This window comes from Balearica regulorum, chromosome 9 (genome assembly GCF_011004875.1).
Source record: "Balearica regulorum gibbericeps isolate bBalReg1 chromosome 9, bBalReg1.pri, whole genome shotgun sequence".
Classification (NCBI taxonomy): domain Eukaryota; kingdom Metazoa; phylum Chordata; class Aves; order Gruiformes; family Gruidae; genus Balearica; species Balearica regulorum.
The window spans coordinates 15,261,724-15,281,069 of NC_046192.1; the positions used below are offsets into that span (position 1 = coordinate 15,261,724).

General features: G+C 46.8%; 2 protein-coding genes across 5 annotated transcripts in view; both read left to right on the forward strand.

The window, feature by feature from the left end:
- LOC104633970 (putative cation-transporting ATPase 13A4) overlaps positions 1–4,849 on the forward strand; it is a 41,407-nt gene extending 36,558 nt beyond the window's left edge. For both annotated transcript variants that reach the window (XM_010300362.2, XM_075761223.1), the window contains 3 exons: positions 157–245; positions 2,370–2,450; positions 2,909–4,849. In XM_010300362.2, coding sequence (XP_010298664.2) covers positions 157–245; positions 2,370–2,450; positions 2,909–3,130 — 392 coding nt within the window. In that variant the 3' untranslated portion in view covers positions 3,131–4,849. The remainder of the gene's footprint in view (positions 1–156; positions 246–2,369; positions 2,451–2,908) is intronic.
- A 7,684-nt stretch (positions 4,850–12,533) lies between these two features.
- ATP13A5 (ATPase 13A5) overlaps positions 12,534–19,346 on the forward strand; it is a 33,627-nt gene continuing 26,814 nt past the window's right edge. For all 3 annotated transcript variants that reach the window (XM_010309541.2, XM_075761229.1, XM_075761231.1), the window contains exons 1-5: positions 12,534–12,777; positions 17,413–17,586; positions 18,700–18,846; positions 19,069–19,139; positions 19,217–19,297. In XM_010309541.2, coding sequence (XP_010307843.2) covers positions 12,715–12,777; positions 17,413–17,586; positions 18,700–18,846; positions 19,069–19,139; positions 19,217–19,297 — 536 coding nt within the window. In that variant the 5' untranslated portion in view covers positions 12,534–12,714. The remainder of the gene's footprint in view (positions 12,778–17,412; positions 17,587–18,699; positions 18,847–19,068; positions 19,140–19,216; positions 19,298–19,346) is intronic.

A 19,346-nucleotide genomic window follows, 5' to 3' on the forward strand; every position in this document is an offset into this window, starting at 1 on the left:
CTGTTCATTTTTCTTTTCCTGAAAGTTCCTTCATATCTTATGGGGTTTTTTTTGACTGTTTGACAGAGAAGATGATTACAATCTTCTGTAGTAGAGGCAAGCACCTGAGATTGCTCACAAACCTGTGGTTTTATTTGCTTGTTCTTGTCCCTTCAGATGTGTTCATAGTGGTGCTCATAGGGCAGCTGGGCATTTGCCTTTTCTTGGTGTTTGCTGATATTGATGATCTCTACTCTAAGATGGATGTGAGTATTGTTCCAAGGTGGGTTTTCTTCCTACTACCAGTCCCATTGTAAGTGCACTGGGATTGTTTTTAACAAAAGGCACAGATTTTTGCAGTGGTACACAGCACCTCTAAAGACAAATCAAATTTAAAGAAATATATTTTTAGATGATGGGATTTAAGAACCTTCTAGAGATATAGTAGCTCCAAACTAAGATCTGTGCATTCTGACACCTGGACAGCTACACACGTACATTTGATTGTTTCAGCACATTTTCCATGCAGCAGAAGATAACATCACTAAGCTTACCATACTTGGTATGTTGGTGGCTTGATAGTTGTGAAGCCAGGAGAAGAAAGGGGCTGGGCTCTGCAAGTTTAAACTAAAGCACAATGCACTTGTGTATCTCAGCCTGTGTGCACCATGTACACAGTTCCTCTTGCAAAGACGACCTGCCGGTCAGCACTCACAGCAGCTCTCAGTTCTCAGTCCCAAATATTTTCAGGCTCCCTGTTCAAATTTCAGACAACCCGCAGTTTCCTTAAGCAGCATTTGGGTTTAGAACAGTTATAGAGAAACACTAGTGGGGCTGTCATGGCAATAGAAGATCTATCTTGATCCTTGATTAATAAATGCCAATAGGGCTTGGCTTATTTAGTCTGGCAGAATGCGAGCTAGGAGTTGCCTTGTGCAAATCCATCCTAGGGGAAATGCAAGGGAAGGATAAGATCTACGTCAGCCATAGGACACGGTTGTCAGTGGACCTGGAAAGTAGTATGTGGAGGCTGGGAGATGTTAACCTCCTCCACTGCAACACTCTCACAGCCTTGTAGTAGGAGTCACAGGGACAAAACAACAAAAGCAAGACACAGCTACATTTTTTCAGTACATTTGTAATCAACAATGAAATGTGGTGGCCTTGGATAGCAAGTACTGAACAAGATGCTGCTTCCAGCCCTGTATCTTTGTATGACCGTTAGCAAGTAGATTTAGAAATGGAAATAATGAAACATGGAAAGAGAAATATAGTCAAGGGAAATGGACCTGGATTTTGAATGCCAAGCAGCCCAGCTAAAGCTGCCTCACCGTGTAACTGCTTCCAGAGCAGCAGCTCAGCCGGCAGAGTCAGTTAAAGAATCTGCCACGAGATGGCACTTTAAAGCCAGTCTTAGTCGTGTTGTGGACTGTGGTGACACAGGACATCGTCAGCACTGCAGCTGTGAGGGGCTAAAATGCCTTTGGGGAGAACTGCAAAACTCCCAGGCTGTCTGGAGGGAACACACTGCATTTGCTGAGAAGAGAAAAGGAGGGAGTGGCAATGAGAAACTAATAAGAAAATAAACCCTGGAGAAACTGCTGATCCGAATTTTGGATCTGGGCAGCATCTCCAAAATAAGTTGAGCTATAGCCAGAAAGCCAGTGCTGCCAGCTGTGGGAAGCTGGAGCTGCGTTTGGAGCTGAAATACTCAGACTTCAAACTATTTCCTGTATCAGAAAGAAAGGAAGGATTTAGATTTCCTGTTGCAGTTCTGGAGTACGGTTTTCTTTGCTGCATCATAAGTTTAAAAGTGTCTTTATCAATAATTCCTCAAGACAAGTAGCAATATTGGCTTATCAGCAGTGTACGGCCACTGTGGATTCTGGCTTTTGATCATATGAAGCTGATGAAGGGTCTAGAGCACAAGTCCTATGAGGAGCGGCTGAGGGAACTGGAGTTGTTTAGCCTGGAGAAAAGGAGGCTGAGGGGAGACCTTATCGCTCTCTACAAATACCTGAAAGGAGGTTGTAGCCATGTGGGTGTTGGTCTCTCCTCTGAGGTAACAAGCAATAGGACAAGAGGAAATAGGAAGTTGTGCCAGGGAAGTTTAGATTGGGTATTAGGGAAAAATTTCTTCACTGAAAGGGTTATGAAACACTGGAAAAGGCTGCCCAGGAAAGTGGTTGAGTCACCATCCCTGCAGTATTTATAAGACATGTAGATGTAGTGCTTAGGGACATGGTTTAGTGGTGGACTTGGCAGCATTAGGTTTACAGGTGGACTCAATGATCTTGAGGGTCTTTTCCAACCTAAATGATGACACAAGCGCCCACCAGTGTCTGGTGTGCACACATGTTGTTGAACAGCTTCTCCTGCTTTTTTCCCAGCTCGTTTGCACCCCTACCACGTGGCGGATCTCCATGGTGATAATGCTTGCAGTCACACTTGCTGTGTCCTTCCTTGTTGAGGTGAGGATGCTTCATTGAATGTACCTGTCAGCACTAATGGGAGAGACAAAAGGGTCAGGTCTCTCTCCTTCTCCCTCCTCCTCAGCCCAGCTTGGGAGTATCTAGTAAAATAGGAGCCATTGCTGCTACCTCGCCCTCACTTGTTCCTCAAAGCCCCACATCTGAATGATCAGATATAAGGGAATGCAAGGCTACCCACCTTTTTTTTCCTCTGGTAAGTGGGATGTAACAGGCCTTGCCCCATGCTAGAGAAATATGGGCATTCTTTGATGTTTTCTACTCAGATCCTGAAGACTGTCAGGAGGAGCTCATCCCAGTTTTCTGGTGGAGAGCTCTGGTCGAGCTGATATGAGAAGTGGTCAGTAAAATGCTATTTAAGGGATGTGGATGAGTAAGATGAAGATGGAAGACTGCTGTCCAGGTCCTCCAGAATCCTCCTTTTGCTCTTGCTTTTACAGGAAGCTGTCATTGAGAACAGACCCTTATGGCTGCTGCTGAAAAAGACCTTCCGGTACCACTCAAAGAGCCATTACAAGACGCTGCAGCAAGTGTTAGAGCAGGACTCGGCTTGGCCACCTCTGAATGAAACCTTCTTCTCAGATTCTGTGGCCATATCAATACAGGGAAATATGGGAGGCCATAGCAATCCAACATTTGACAGCAATGAGGACACACTCTGAAGGAAACTGCAGAGGACACATGTCCAGGACAGTTGCAGTTGGCTATAGAAGGACTATCTCAGAGAATAAAAAAAGAGGAAGGACTCCCCATTCTGAGACTAACCAGCTCTGGCTTGTTTTTAAATTAACTGGAAGCAGCAAAGCTGGCTGCAGTAGCGTAAAGCCACAACAGTGCTTCTCCCGTCCCCTTGCCCATGTCTGAATGCTGCCAGCTGTAAATGGAATATTGGCAGAGTATTCATGGGTGAAATGCCTCATTGCTGCATCCCTCTCTTGCACTGCATTATGCAGTGGGGGCTCTTCTGAATAAGAAGTGGCTAATTCAGATACCAGCACTCCTCTGGAGGTATCCCCTTTGAGAAAAGAAGTAGAACTCATTCCTGATAGAAGCTGCTGAACATAGACAGGTCCTGGGATTCCTGTAGCTCTTGGGGTTTCAGATACTGTTACATGGTGTTTGTTGAGGTTTTTACTCCTTTTGTCACTCCTAAGCTTTCTGGAGCTGGAAGGAGCTACAAATACCAAAAGCTGCCTAGAAGCGTCCACTCCCAGCACCATTAATCTTTTCCCATGATGGGAACAGTGCAGAGCTCTATTGCTAGCTCATTGCTATGGGGCAACCTGTTTGTCTTCTCAGTTTAAAACACGTGGTACTTGCATTTTCTGGGTGAAAAATCTATTGGCCAACAGATCAGAATGATTTCATTGTCTAACAATTCTTTTTTTGAGGGAGGTATTTGCTTGGGATATCCATTTTTAAAAAGTACAATGAAACACATGATAATTGCAAATTATGATCTCATCCTGTGGGTCTACACACTTTGTGGCGTGGGCTTGCTCTACTAGAGCTGCTGCTGGGCTGCTGCCTGGCATCAGCTCCTGGTCTACCAGTGCCAAGAGAAGCAGACATAGAAGGGATTACTACCCTCCAAGGGCCTAAGGCCTGAATTAAAAGACAGGCAGCCAGGTAGGTCTCAGAATAATTTTATTAAATTCCATGGCATGCTCTTAAGTTGCACCATGTGAGGTTTTGGCCCTGGTTTCCAACCATAATTGCACATGCTACACACCATGTGTCATTCACTCATATCCCTCACCTGTTAACTTTTGACTTTTACTCACTCTGCTGTGCTGCTTTTATGCCATACATAAATGCAATAGGACTGCACATTTCTGCAAGTTTGACCCACTCAAAAAAAGCAACTTCTGCCAGTGCATATTCTGTTAGCCCTTTGGTGCTAGGCTGGCTTCCTGCTCACCGTACTTTGCAATCTCGGTCCCCAGCTGGGTAAAAGAAGAAGGTATCAGTCAGGGAGGCTTTGGACAAAGAGGAACAATTCCTTCTTTGGATAAGGTCTGCAGGGGAGTTGTCCCCTTTGAACTGACTGCACAATTTGTTTTTCACAGCTGGAGCTTGCCCATGCTTTTCCTGGGTGGGGCTGAGCACTTTGGAGTACTTCAGTGCTGGGGACTGCATGTTCCCACTGTTTGATGCTAAAGTACTCTTGCATTGCCACAGAAACCCAGAGAATCAGGCAGGTTGGGAGTCATGGTAAAGATTCCTTTGGTCATTTAGAGTAAAAAGTAGCTCTGGAAAACCAAAAGCAAATCAGAAGAGATTATGGATTGTTTTGATTCAACATGTTTGTACCAGGACAGTGTTTGAACACTGTTTACCTTGAATCAAAAAATAATATTTTTCTAAAAAGAAAAAAAAAAGTTTCAACTTAAATAAAACATTTATTTGACTCAAAGCATTTTTCTCCCAATTTAGGTAAGTTTGACATAAGCAAATGGAGTAAATACCTTCCTACCTACTGCAGTTTACTTAATGGTAAATAACTGCCACAAAGCCACACGACACAAAGCAGAAATGGTTCACATTTATTCATAAAAGTGTCTCCAAAGTTAGCATGAGTTCCCAGTTTGTAGCAAATCCATTGGGAGGTGAAGGCTAGATGCTCTATGCACTTCTTGCAGCTCAAGGAGACACCAGAGAGCAGGTTAGCAGCGTTACTCCTGCTGTCCTCTGAGATACCCTAACACTTTCCTTGGAGACAAAATTCACTGTCCTATTTATGAACTCCCGCACACAAGAAATACGTTGCTGCATGTGATAAACTGGCAGCTGCAGTGGCATTGCAGACTCAGCATGTAATTTATGTCACAACTGACAGTATGAAGTACCAACTCATGGCAAACCTGTGGCGCTTGTAGGGTCGACAAGACCTGCTTGCCTGCTGCTGAAATACAGCCTTACCTGCAAGAGAACAGAGTTCAGATGCGAGATGATACTTAACCTCTGCCATCCTTTAAGATGTCAGTCTTGTGTTCCATCTTCCTGTACAAGGCTAATGTCTACAGCCATACTGGGACAGGTTTTATTATCTTCCCTCAGTGGTGTCAGCCACAGTTCAAACAGCAGAGCCCTGCCTGCAGCGTGTCCCAGCTGCAGTGAACTGCTTTACAGCGTAACTTGGCGGCCATGAGGAGAGATGTGATGTGTTAGGCACGTCCCTGCTGCAGAAACCAGCTCATATGCACACATGAAAGCCCCTGCGTTCTGCTCCCTCACCTCTGGTGGAACATCACAGGTCCCAGTCCACATCCCAGTGTTGGGCTGCTCCCCTCAAACTTGGACTGGGAATGTATTTAGGGTCAGGATGAGGAATAAGCAAAAATAAAAGCTTCAGGTGTGATTAGTATTCCTGTCTGCATTTTGCATTTTGAGGGTCTCTGTAATTTGAAAGGATCTTATACTTCTGGAAATCAGGATGGCAACAAGCAGCTTCCTGCCTGCAGAGTCTGTCTGCAGGCAGCTGCCATGCTCCTTCTGCCCATCCCCACGTTGTGCAGGCAAGAGAGGTGGGTACAGCGTAGGCGCTCAGTTCTGTCTGAGCAGTTGAACTTGCTGCTTGGCACTCGCAGCTTGTAACACTGAAGGAACAGTAGGGAAACAGAAATAAAATGTAGCCACTTAATGAAAAGAGTTGTTTTGTAGGGGTGTTTTGCAAATTCCGAGGATGCATAAGGGCAGAGACAGGTTGACAGCCCCGGATGTGGCTTCCACAGTCCCCGTCTGCAGTCCAAGCTATCCAAACAGCCGAAGAATCCCCGAGAGGAATGACGCTCCAGGCTCACTTTCTCCTTTTGTGACTGGCAGTGGACACTGGTTGGAAAGACCCCCAGTGGTCTTTGCCAGCGGACACTGTCCATCCTGGTGAGCTTTCTGCAACTAAATCAGAGGGGCAGACTCCCTGGAGCACAGCCAGTCCACCGAGCCGTGCAGCCACTCTGAACTGCTAAATGCAAAATTTGATTTTCCTTGTGAAATACAGTTGTCCTACTTAATGAAAAAAGAAAACCACTTTTATTTTTGTCCTTCCCATTTATTTATTTTGATACAGTCATCACAGTTTTTGTCTGCTGATCAGCACTGGAGCTCAGCCTGCTTGGCAGCACACACAACCAACGGAGGAGCAAAGCTCAATCTAAAAGAAGCAGACCTTTGCCAATAATAGCTGTAGGTGTACATAATATTAACAAACCAGAATCTTTTACCAGACATACCAGCTTTCCACTCACATAGCACCTATTGTCTAAGGAACTTCATGCACAACAGCTCTTCAGGAGAATTACAGAGGAGGCTGCGGAGACAAAGTACCTGCCGAGGATCAGCCAGGAAAGGAAAGTACAAATAGCTGGTACCTGGACCACCCAGTTCAAGGAAAGGAAATTCACTTACCATATATTGCAGGTGTCTGGTGCCAACATCTGAATTTAGAGGACCGTTTCTCACTGTTACGGCTTCATGTTGGAAAAAAAAGTCCTTGTGTCTGAAATACAAAGCATATTTGTCCCTGCTCAGGAGTGTCTTGTTTTCACAGTGTCCCCTGTGGCTGGTGACCAGAGGAGGGGCTTGTCACTGACATAGCTTTCATTACTCAGTATAGGTCACTGTAGGTAAAAGGGAGTCAAGAAAGATCCATCCATATGTCTTGTTTACATCAAATTAATAAATCTCTGTATCTTCCTAGATGATTAGCAGACAGGGTCAGAATACAAGCCTCCCACTGTCCTGTGTGATTCCCCAGCCTCTCTCCTAGCCCAGATAAGAGATTGCTCCAGGTAAAGGAGCATCCTATTTCAAGAAGAAAGTGAGGCTGGAGAGAGAAAGAGGACATCAGGAGATGGTAACAGGCTCTTTCTCCTGAACCTACAGATTGCTTGGGAGGTGCTGGAAGAAGTGCTTTTGGACCTGGGAAGTGGTTCAGAGACCAGGAGACACGTTTCATTTATCTCTTACTCCCCTCTCGCACCCCACCCAAGGCCAGGTAAATCTTAATTCAGTAGCTCCAAGCCATGAAAACCAGCAATGCTCCCTCAGCCATTCTTCAATGAACAAAGTCTTACTACTGTATGCAGTCACCATACACATGCCAGCCAGTGTCCAACAGCTCCTCTGAGCAGAGCTGCCTGTTGCTGTAAAGCCGCAGAGCTCTGCAGAGGTCACAGGAACTGCAGCGGGTGCTTGTGCCAGGTGAACAGACCTGGGGGAAGGGACCAGGAGCCAGCAGTGATTCTGAAATGCCTTTATCCATCCATTTTCCCTAAGACAAAGCATCATGCCGTGCCCCCTGTCAACTTTCAGCCCCTCTGCATGAAGGTCCTAATGTTTTGTTTGCTTTGCTACAGGCAACATGTTTTAGAGCAATTCTCTAGCTCTTTCTTCCCCGAGTGTGCACAGCTGAAGGGAGTACTGCACAGAGCAGCACACTTCACCACCACACAGAGCAGCACACTTCCCCTGAGCCCGCTGGGGATGAGTTAGCCCAGCGCTGGAGGCATCTGGCCCTGTAAGAGCAGTTCTTATGTGGACTGACCCCCTGTCCTCTCCAGGATGCTGGATTAGTGCAGAGTGGGTGTTGTGCTGGTACAGCCATAATACCTCTGGTACCTAAACCGTGCACAGTGCCTGTAGAGCCAGCAAGTGTTTTAATCGTTTTGGCTGTTACTGGAAAGTTCACTGTGCTTACCAACAACGTGTCTCATCCACGCTTCTCAAGAGATCAGGACAAACCTGAACGGCTTTTAAGTAAAATTACCTTCTTGGCTCCCCTGCCTGCAGGTGAGGTGAAGAATGCAGTCATTAAGCCTGTGGTCTGTTTAAAAGCTCTGAAAATGTCAATCTCAGACATGTAGTTATCTGCACTCAGATAACCCAACCCGTGAGATGGCTGGGGCACAGCGGGTAGAGCAAGGGCACTTGGGGTGAGAGCTCCAGGTGGTAACTGAGAGCAGCTGAGCACTGGGACAAAGGGTTTGAAATCAAGCATGGCTTTGCTTTTCAATAGCGTTGTTCAGCTGTTCAGTACTGCTAAGTTTTTATAACAACTTGGTATCAGACACCAGTGCTGGGAACAAACCTGATCAGAGCCCAGGGAAGGAGAAAGAGGAGGGCAGAATGACAGGAACATCAGGAGAAATACAAAATCAGCAGAAAATACACAAGAAAAAGTACACGTGGGACTGGAGAAATGTAAGTCCTGACAAACACTGCTGTGCAGGTGTCTCATTGCAGCTTGGTTGGTCCCAGGAATAAATGGCAAGATCTACTTATCCTTAGATCATCCTTGGCAAATTATGTCCTGCTTTTCCCTAAAGTCTTCTATTGTTGTACGAGATTTCCCCCTGCCCCGGGTAGCCTGTTTGAGTATTTTACTGTCCTTTAAGTTAGAAAGTCTTCCTGAATATCTAAACTAACTCTGAAAATCTAACTGCTTAATCGAACAAGAAATTAGTCTGATTTCTCCTTGTCTCTAATAAGAATAGGAGAAGAAAAATAGTTGGCTGTTTTCTTTTGTATATTACAAGAGTTATTATGTTTCCTTTCAGCCTTCTCTTGTTTAAACAAACTCAGTTATCCAGCTTTTCCTCATGGCTCGTGTTTTCCAGACTTCTCATTTCTTGCCATTTAGGTCGCACCTTCCTAGAGCCTGAACTCCAGCTGAGGGTTTGTTAACAGCGAGTTCAGTGAAATAATTTTCTTGCATCTTACAGATCTCACCAGCCTCCTGCTACTGTGGCTCAGAATGACAGTCACATTTTTGGCAAGAGGAAACTCAACCTGCAGTTAGCTACATCTCCTTCTCTGGCATACACCTGCTTGGCCATTTTGTACTTGCTGCCTCCAGCTACTAAGTGCTGCATTTTACTGAATTTCATACGGTCATTTCAGACTATTTGGCCAGCATCCCAAAATTGTGCTGCATTGTTTCTTTCCTCTAAAGCAGGCGCTTTGATCAGCTCAGTGTCCTGAACACCTTTCAGTTGTCCTCTCCGTCCTGTTTTCCAAGCAGCTGATAAAAACATGAATATTTTGGGTCCCCTGGGATGGACAGCGAACCACTGATACCTACTTAGGGTTCAACCCTTCAGCCTACTATAAAAGAATCCTATTTCTCAGTATCTTCATATCTCATGGGGAGCTCTGTCAAAAGCCTAAATGTGGCACATTAGATGCTGCTTTCTTGTTCCCTGGAGCATCTCTCTGTCAGGGAGGAAATGAGATTGGTTTGATAGGATCTTCCCATGACAGATCCGTGTTAGTTGCTCCTTATCACTTTATTATCCCCTAGGTACTTACAAACTGACTGCTAAAGAATTTTCTCTCACATCCATCTGTGTATTCAAGTTGGGTTGGCTGGCCTGTAATTCCCTGAGTCCTTTTTTGCCTTTTCAGGTGCTGGCTCCACAGCTTGGTGGACTGGGGCTGATGGTGTCCCACACAGCTTGGGGAGCACTTTGCAAGCGCAGGCTGTGGTGGTGGTGGTGGGCATCTGTCGTGGTTTAACCCCAGCCAGCAACTGAGCACCACACAGCTGCTTGCCCATACCCCCCCACTGAGATGGGGGAGAGAATTGGAAGAATAAAAGTGAGAAAACTCATTGGTTGAGATAAAAACAGTTCAATAAGTAATGCAAAAGCTGCGCACACAAACAAAGCAAACCCAGGAATTCATTCCCCACTTCCCATGGGCAGGCACGTGCTCAGCCATCTCCAGGACAGCAGGGTTCCATCACACGTAACGGTTACTTGGGAAGACAGATGCCATCACTCCGAACACCCCCGCCACCCCCCCCACCCCCCCCCACCCCCCCCCCCCCCCACACCCTTCTTTCTTCTTTCTTCTGCCCCCAGCTTTATATGCTGAGCAGGACGTCATGGTATGGAATATCCCTTTGGTGAGTTGGGGTCAGCTGTCCCAGCTGCATCCCCTCCCAACTCCTTGTGCACCCCCAGCCTCCTCGCTGGTGGGGTGGGGTGAGAAGCAGCAAAGGTCGTGGCTCTGTGTAAGCACTGCTCAGCAGTAACAAAAACATCTCTGTGTTATCAACACTGTTTCCAGCACAAATGCAAAACATAGCCTCATACCAGCTACTCTGAAGAACATTAACTCTATCCCAGCCAAAACCAGCACAGCATCCTGCTGAGGGAAACTGCTGAGACTCTGGTCCAGATACTGGAGGTCACATTCCTGTAAATGAAACACACCTCACCCTGGATGATCAAAATAGAACTAGTAACACCACCCAGCTAATGATACCTCTCTTGAGTTTTCCTTCCCGTGGAGAGTTACAGGAGGCATTGGCTGGTAGGAGGTGATCACCTACTTCCAGTGGGTTGCACTTTATCTCTTTGTGTGCAAGCCTTTTGCCACCAGAATGTCCACAAAGGACACAGCTGGACATTGTGTAAGAACCAGTACAAGACCTTTAGAAACGGGCACTGCTTCTGAAATCCAGGGAGTGGGATGACTGCAAGCGTATCACGTCCAGGGAGCTGCATGACAGTGGCTGATGTACAGAACAATGTGGTGGACGAGCTTACCGATGCCCTCTCAGAGGAGAGGTAGAGACAAAGGGGGACTGTTTGCTTACATTGAAATCTGATTCAATTCAGGCTTTAGACAGTTCAAAATGACAATACTTAAATTAAAAAAAAAAAAAAAAGAAAAAGAAAAATATGTATTTTTCCACCACTCCCTGATTTTTCAGGATTCATCAATGTTTGGTGCATCTTTGCTCTTTCATGGACACAACTGCAGCTGGCAGAACCCCCCGAAGATGGATCTGGTTGGACTATGCAGAGCCAGCCCCAGGTAGATTAAGCGTGCAGCAAAATGACAATTGCTCTTTGGTCATCCTAGGACCAGACAGCCTGGCCACTCCTTGTTCTGTTTCAAAAAGAAGAAACATGGATAAATGCTTTTATTTCCTTAGTAGTCTGCCTAGGGAAAGGTGCTTCCCTCAGTTGTTGGAGCTCTTTCCAGGATGGAGCTGCAGATTGAGAGAATTTTACGGGACTCCAGACATGCTGCACTGCAGTCCCTGGGCATCGTCCTCTCTCCCACCTGGGGGAAGAAGAATTTGGAAGAATTCCTGATTTGCCATCACTGGGGAAATACACTGTGTGCAAAGACTGTGTCTCTTTATGGAGTTTAAATCTCCTGATCTCATTGGCAGTAGGGAATTGCTTCCACGTAGCTGAGCCAAAAAGGATCTGAGCAAACTCAGACCCATTGTCTCTATTCACACAAACATGTACTTCATTCCAGGACAATAACACAGCACATTTTTCCTGCTTCAATAAATGGTTGTTTTCAGACTTTGTGACGGAAGAATGGGGGGAGACAGAGCAATTTCAGGTTAATGCCTGAAAAATGCCTCTGACAACACTGAGAGCTGGGACACGAGAGACTGGAAGATGTGCAGTGGGGCTCCCAAGCCTGTCTGCCGCTGCTGTCCCTGCCGGGGAGACTGGTTGGAGCCCCATCTCTTTCAGCCTCGCAGGGATTCACACTGTATGCTGTTCAAGGGTCCTGTGTCACCCAGCTGGGCTTCTCCAAAGGCGTCATCCAGCCTTGTTGCTCTTTCCTGGTAACTCAGGCAGAATTTGAACCAAAGCTCATGTTTGAGACGATGCCCAGAGCTAGTGGAGAAGTTCAGTCTGGATCCACACCTGAAAACCACTGCTCCAGCATGCACCTCCACTGCGCTGAAACCAAGCCCAGGCCTGGATACTGTGATCTCCCCAGGGCAGATGCTTCTCTCTTGACACACTGGAGGTGGTTCCCGGCTCTAGCTTGGCTGCTCTGGGGTCACCTCTGTGCAGTGCCGCGGCACTCTCCCACCCTTCTCCTTGCCATGTGCCTTGGTTTGCCTCTGAGCCCTGCACAGAGGCATCTCCCCCGCACAGGATGGCAAATGCCCTCCCTCCCTTGGCCACCAGAACTCTGCTCCAGCCAGCCCCACCTCGGTGAGCGCAGCAAAGCCAGGAGGCAGATAAACACACAGCTTACATAAGCCAGGCATTTAAGGGCTTTACACGTGAGGGTGGATTTTCCTCCCTCTCCTGGGAGCCTAATAAGAAGTGTGTGCACTGTGTGAGGCTTTCAAAGGCAGCAGACAGGACCATGGTGAGAGCTGACTTTAACACTGGCCTGAGTTCAAGTCTGTAACTGCGTTCACCTTTTGCTGGATCCCACCAACAAGGACATCCAGGACTGAAAGCAACGTGGTCAGATGGAGGAAAAACTTTGGAAGGATCATTGTGTGCTCCTCAATAAGGATGAAGAAAATGAGCTGGTAAGAAGTAGGGGATCGTGCTGGGTTTTGGTTTCCTTGTGTGCTCATTTTGGATGTGCCTTCGCTGCTTCTTTGCCTCCACTCATTCAAGCACTGTCTCTTCAACATAGCTTTGGTGAAGGCAAAACCCTGGATCAGTCCTTGGTGACTTTGAGATTGATTTTTGCAAAGAGCTAAGTGAGGAACATACTGCTTCAGTCCAGGACACAAAACATGGAAGAGACCTCTTTGCCCACCTGAAGTCATCTGGCCAGGGAACAGTGTCCCTTTTCCCACTGTCTGTTCCATTGTCTTTTCCATCCTAATTGTGAGGATCTCTACGAATGGGTACACTTTTGCTTACCGGGTCATCATGTATCAGAAAACAACTCCTAGGGAAAGTGCTTACAAATGACTTTTATCCTGGACAATTCTCTGTCGTAGTGATTAAATCACTTCTGAAATGCAAGGGTCTTTGCTGCTTAGCCGGTCTAGGAAGCAGGTTTGCCACAGCTCTCATGGCAGGAATTCCTTGTTTCTTAGTCTTTTACAGCTGGAACTGCTTTGTCCATACAAGGGTTTTTTATTAATGTTAATTGAATCTACTTTCTGTCTTTGATTGTGATTGATTATTGTTTATGTGCAGGAGCCTGGAAGGGCTGCACTGAGTGCTTTGCAAACACAATGAAACTCTTCCTCTACCTGCTTACACGGGATGATTACACAGAATTTGGTGAGGCTGGGAGCCAGACTTTCTCCTCCAGCTTTCTGTGCAAGGAACAACTGGAATCTAGCTATTTCCAGTGCACAGAGTGGGCACAGAAGTAGATGCCTCTGCACAGGTGTAAAACATAGTCCTGTCACTCCTGTATTTGCTAGAGATATATACGTGCTACATGCACTGGAAGCACAGCAGCACACTCTCCGGGGACAGGAGTCTCTGTCCTCAGCAAGCAGAGGCTGCTAGCAGGTGCTTCCCAGCATCTCCAGTGTCACTGTTTGCCCAAGAAAGTGCCTCCATCATGGGGGATGCAGGTGCTCAGGGCATGCACAGGTGGGAGAGATCCTGCCCTGCAGAGCACACCTGCACCTCTGTATCAGGATTGCTTGCAGGGCTACTAATAGTGGTGGGGCTTCAGCTTCCCTTATTGCTTTCAGTAAATTCCTGCTGGGAGTTGACTGCTGCTTATGTTGAGCTTGTTTTAGACTAGGGAGCTTCAGGCCAGTTGCAGCACTCTGGATCCAGCACAAAATGAAAAATCTGCTGTGGGAGACAGGTAAGGAGTCAACAAGGGATCATCATTGCTCCAGACAGTGTTCTTCAGGGGGTCACTAGCTGGTGTGTGGATATGGCCCACAATGCCTGCCTCTACTTGCATAAGAAGCAATGGGGATGCCATCTCCCTGGTGAGGATGGAGGGCCAGGGTGCATGGGTGGATGGATGGGTGGAGTGAGGCTGTTGCCACAAGCATCCTTTTAGCTGGGAGCCTGTGCACCCTGGGTGAGCTGCACCTGCTTCCAGGAGACACCTATCTTGCCCCATCCAGCCTGTGGCCACAACCCTGCTGGCAGAGAAGGGCTCTGGCTCTGCCCTGGATGCTGCTGATGCAAGCCTGCCTTGTGCAAGGTTGTCTGTGTCAGGCTGAGCTGTGGCTTTCATAATACAACTTCCTGCAGTCCTGTTTGCTGGAGCAGCCTTGTTTCCAGGTATTGCACTTCGTGAAAAACCTTTCTTACTGGGGACAGGCTCAGTGGGGTAAATCAGCCGTGAACATGGGTTCCCTCAGCTCTGGCCTTCAGTGCTTCCTCCTAAGTGCTGTGTGAATGCCCAGTGTGTGTGCTCTGAGAACAGGCTGTGCACTAGCACAGGCTGCCTTTGTACCTCATCTGTGCAGAGCAATCCAGGTGACTGGCCACGTGTTGCAGCTGTACCTGGACTGCCTGCACCAGCCGAGGCCATATCTCTGCCCCGGGGCGCTTGGGCTCCTGCCTGTAACAGCAGGACTGGGCTCCTGCCTGGCCCCGTGCTGGCACAGTGGTGAGGTCCCACCATGACCTGACTGTGCTGGGGTCCTGCAGCCTGCGGGAGGGGGCACCTCCCCAGCACCCCAGATGTCAGGAGCTCACAGCACCACTCTGCTTACTTAAACCAGCCCTTTTAGACATGTACAATGTACTTCTATTGATCACCTTCCATCATATGTAATGCATTTTTGGGTTCGTCAGCTGCTGTGCTTAGTGTATAGCTGTGTGCTGGAGCCCCACTGGCTGGCACCAGCCCACGTTAGAAACCACTGAACGCTCTCACGGGCGACTCCTGGCCTTGTGCTCACCCAGCACTAATCCACAGCTCTTCCCCAGCCTTCCCTCTGCCTTTGGCTGCAGATCTGATCCTCTCCTGTCCCTGTGGGGATGGATGAGTTGTGGTCCCACACACCTCCTGTCACTGCAGCCACCCCCATAACAGGTTCCTTGTTTTCCAGGCCTGCACTTGGAGTGTATTTATAAAAATCCTGCTATGAAAAGGCAAGTGAATGAAAATCACCTTGAATTTCCTTACTTTTTGGCACTGCAGTTTGTCCTCCCACCATGAAAGCACCATCTGTAGTTATTGATTTAAACTTATGTGGCCTCTGAAGGAATAATAGTTTGTGTACAGCAGGGCTTCAGATCTAAAAGCTACAGACCTGGTTTGAAATGGATTTTGCAAACCTGGTATAAGAACTGCGTAATTATCTTTATTTCAGTTGAGCAGCATTGATTTCAGCTTAGTTTATGTTGATCATGATCAGAGTTCAGATAAATCAAGTTAATTGTTCTCTTAAACCTAAATAGGTGCTTGCTCCAAAGCCTTTAAATCACTTGAAAATTATATTTGAAGTTGAACCAGTGCAATCACTAGTACAAGCCCTCTCCAAGGAGCTTTGCTTTGTTGCAAACTTTCCTATAAAGCACCAGTCATCCTTCTGGCACTTCCCTGACATATTTCAGATGTGGCACTTCCTCATTTTTATTCTTTTTTTTATTATTTAAACACCATTTCCTCCCCCTCCTCTCAACTACATAAGCCACGTCAATAGGTTCTATCCCACCATATTGCATACTTTAGCTGGCAAGCTATTCTAGAAAAAATGTTCAGTGTAGTCATGAGTAGACATGCAAGAACATTTCCTTTTACTCACTACCTCTGCCTACACCTGCAGGCATACTTGATACCTCCTCGGGGCTGGTGCCTCACGCACCCGCTGCCCTGTGAGTGGGTGATTGTTACCTGTGGGCTGGGTGAGGTATCTCACCTGTGTCATGGCGTGGGATCGCTCCTGCAGCACCCATGAGCAGTGGGTGGCTGGCAGCATCTGTGCTGGTGCCAGAGCGACCGGCCAGGCTCAGGCAGGGCAGCACCATGGCTGCTCACCTGTGATGCTGCCGCTTCCTCTACTTGCTTCTGAGCACCGGTGCTCTCCTGCCCTCACCATCAGCCCTAGGGTGAAGTCACAGGGACTGCCTGGAGCTGGGCTTTTTGGAGTGGAGAAGGGAGCTGAGGGATGCCTGGATAGTGCCCTGGATAGGAAAACAAATGAATCACTGTGGCAGAAATGGAGACACCTGATGGAAAGCAATAGATTTTTTTTTTTTCCAGCAGTGGGTGCAACAAAACAAATTAAATCTCCTTTTCTAGGTTTTCATCTCAGCCTTAAACCAAAGTTCTTTTCCCTAACAAACTTTTATACAATCTACCACAGCATGGGTGACAGAAAGCGAGCCCTGTTGTGGGGGTTGTCTGGGTTCCTGCCTTGGTGCCTATGGGGAAGCAGAAAGAGACAGACACACAGCTGCTGAGGGGGTGGGGGTAGGGCTGCAGGGCCAGGCTGGCACCTACCAAGGCTGCTGTCTCACTGCTGTGAGCTGTGTACCGAAGGGTACAAAAATCCAAAGTTGTTCTCAAGGGGAAAAACTAAAGCTATGGACTTGACTTAATCTCCTTTGCAGATGATGGAGTGTCACTGGACAGATGACTATTGGGCTATCCAAATGAAAGGGCAAGCAGGGAAGTTGACAGACAACCTGGGGAGTAAGTTGGAGGAAGAGAGTGTACAGAGCAAAAAGAGTCCTTTCATATTTTTTTTTAAGATGTACGTGGTGGAAGATAACACAGCAGCAGGTACAGTACCTGATACCTGAGAGGAGTTGCTTGGGGCTTGGCAGTTTTCTTTCCCTGAGGCAGATTCTGTGCCCCTGCTGCAAGGTAGATTTCAGCAGTCAGCACTAAGTTTGCATCCAGACGTCATCCTCAGTGGCAGGCAAGGCTGTTTGGTGCTAGCACTGCAGATAGAGGTGTCACCGTGATGGGTCAGCTGCAGTGTTGATGGTAAAAGCTCCAGACTGGAGTTAATTCTTCATTAATCCCGGGAGAGCTGATGTGAGAACGCTCCTCTGCCAGCAGCAGCCCAGCAGCATCCTCCTTTCAGCAGCTCTGCTGTATTCTTAACTGTGTAGTATCAATCAGCAAACTCTCATTTCCAAAAATGACCTTGAGCAGTTATGAGGGAGGGCATCAGTCACCAGCCTTTCTTTTCAATAAGCTTTGGGCTTCCTGATGAACAAACACCAAGGTCAAACTTATTAACAAAGAATGCTTTCTTTCTACTGTACAGGAGATTTTTGGGTACAAAACCCAAGGCTGCCGAAAGGCCTTGTGCATTGCTGGATCCATCCTGTCCTGTGGGGCTCTGCTGCTGCTGTTTTACTGGAAGCCAGAGTGGGATGTGTGGGCAAACTGCATCCGCTGCAGCTTGGAAGAAGCGGACATTGTTCTGCTCAGAACAACAGTAGGTGAACCCTCTTAGCTCATCGTCATTTGCAGAACCTAGCATTTTCACAGACAGGGCAGCTTGTCTGCCTTTGCATGATGTTGCAGGTTAATAACACTGTCCAGGTTTGGAAGTGGAGTGGCAGGGATGAGTTAAGCTTCGTCAAACTACCCAATTTTATTTGCAGAGTTTGAAATACCATGTCAAAGACCATGTTTACACTAACAAGAGTGCAGCTACTCTGGAGGCTGGGCACCAAGCAGGCTTCAGGCATTCCAGCTGCCCCCTGCCAATAACATCTTCCCTAAAACAGTTCTACCTTTTCCCTTCCTTTATGTACATGAGCCAACTGGCTTCAGCGAGGGATCATCTTCAGAAGTTGTGGTTATTAGCAGCCTTTCTGCTTTAAAGTTATTGGAGAATGCTGAGGAGATGGGTTTGAGAGCTAGATTTTAGGCATTAGTTATGTTCTAGGTCTCCTTGACTGAAAACTAAAACCCAACCCAATTCTATCAGAGCAAATGCTCAAGACATTTAATGTTTAATATTGCAATGATATTCCTAAAATAAATGCACTCAAACCACTAAATGAGTATTCTATTGCTCATTGTGACTAGTTATAGTAGACTAAACTGATTAAAGGACAAGTCAGTCTGACATGGGAATCTGTAGCAGTAAAGCTGAGTTGCTTTTGGCCATAGAACAGGTAGCACAGCGTTATAAGAGTTTTGTAGAGCAAAGTAGCTAGTGCTGAGGACTCGATGTCCGCACCAGAAGTGTTTCAGAAGGCTTTTACTTCCAACTAGCTCTAGTCTGATCCCATAGACTGAATATCCATCCAGCAGCTGTTGAAGCATATCTGCTGGTTTAGTTTCATCTTCTCTGAAATTTCTCTGCAGCATGAGTCAAAGCAAATGGAGATGATTGCAAGATTGCCTTCAAAGTGCTTTACTGATCAGTAGTAAAATACTGATACTAACATGGGCTTACTAACTGTGGGCTTACATTTGCTATGACTGCAATGATGCCACAGTAGTTCTCTGGGCATCTCATATATACTTCCCAGAATCAGGAAACTTTATCACAGGCAATATTTTGGGCTTGTTGCTGAACTGTACTCTATTTCTCTAGGATGAGTTTCACAGATATACCCGGAAAAAAGTGACCTGGATTGATTTGTCTGGGTGGGCACTACCTGCTGGTAGTAATTCGGATGGTCCTTTTGTAGCTGATAAAGACTGTGTCATAAACAGAGCCATAATGAAGCCACAGCTAAAGGTAAGCCATTTATAAAATGGAGAAGAAAGATGGCAGGGAGGAGGTGGGTGAAAATAGGAGTCAAGGCACCTGGGGGTTCCCAAGGGTGCTCTGTCAGCCTCTTCCTGCAAATCCTGTTTACATAAGAGCCAAGTTTTCCCCTAAAACATGGGCAAGTATTTCTGTAAGTGAGATGGTTTTGCCTTGAATGCAAAAGGAATTTTTTCCTATTTGGTCTTGCAGATGAGATGTATCCAGGTGCAGAAAATCCGTTATATTTGGGACTTTTCTGTAAAAGAATTCAGGAAAGTTGGGTGAGTGTCAACAGCCTGTTACAAAACCCTTTGTGGTAGGGGACTCCCTTTGTCTGAACCTTCTGCTGTTATCCTAGGTCATTAGAAGACAGGAACACATGTCACAGTATACACCACAAGTTTGGAGCTGGTCTCACAAGGGAAGAACGGAAGATCAGGTATGGTCTACATATGAGTAGATGTATGAGATAATTGTGACAGTGTGAC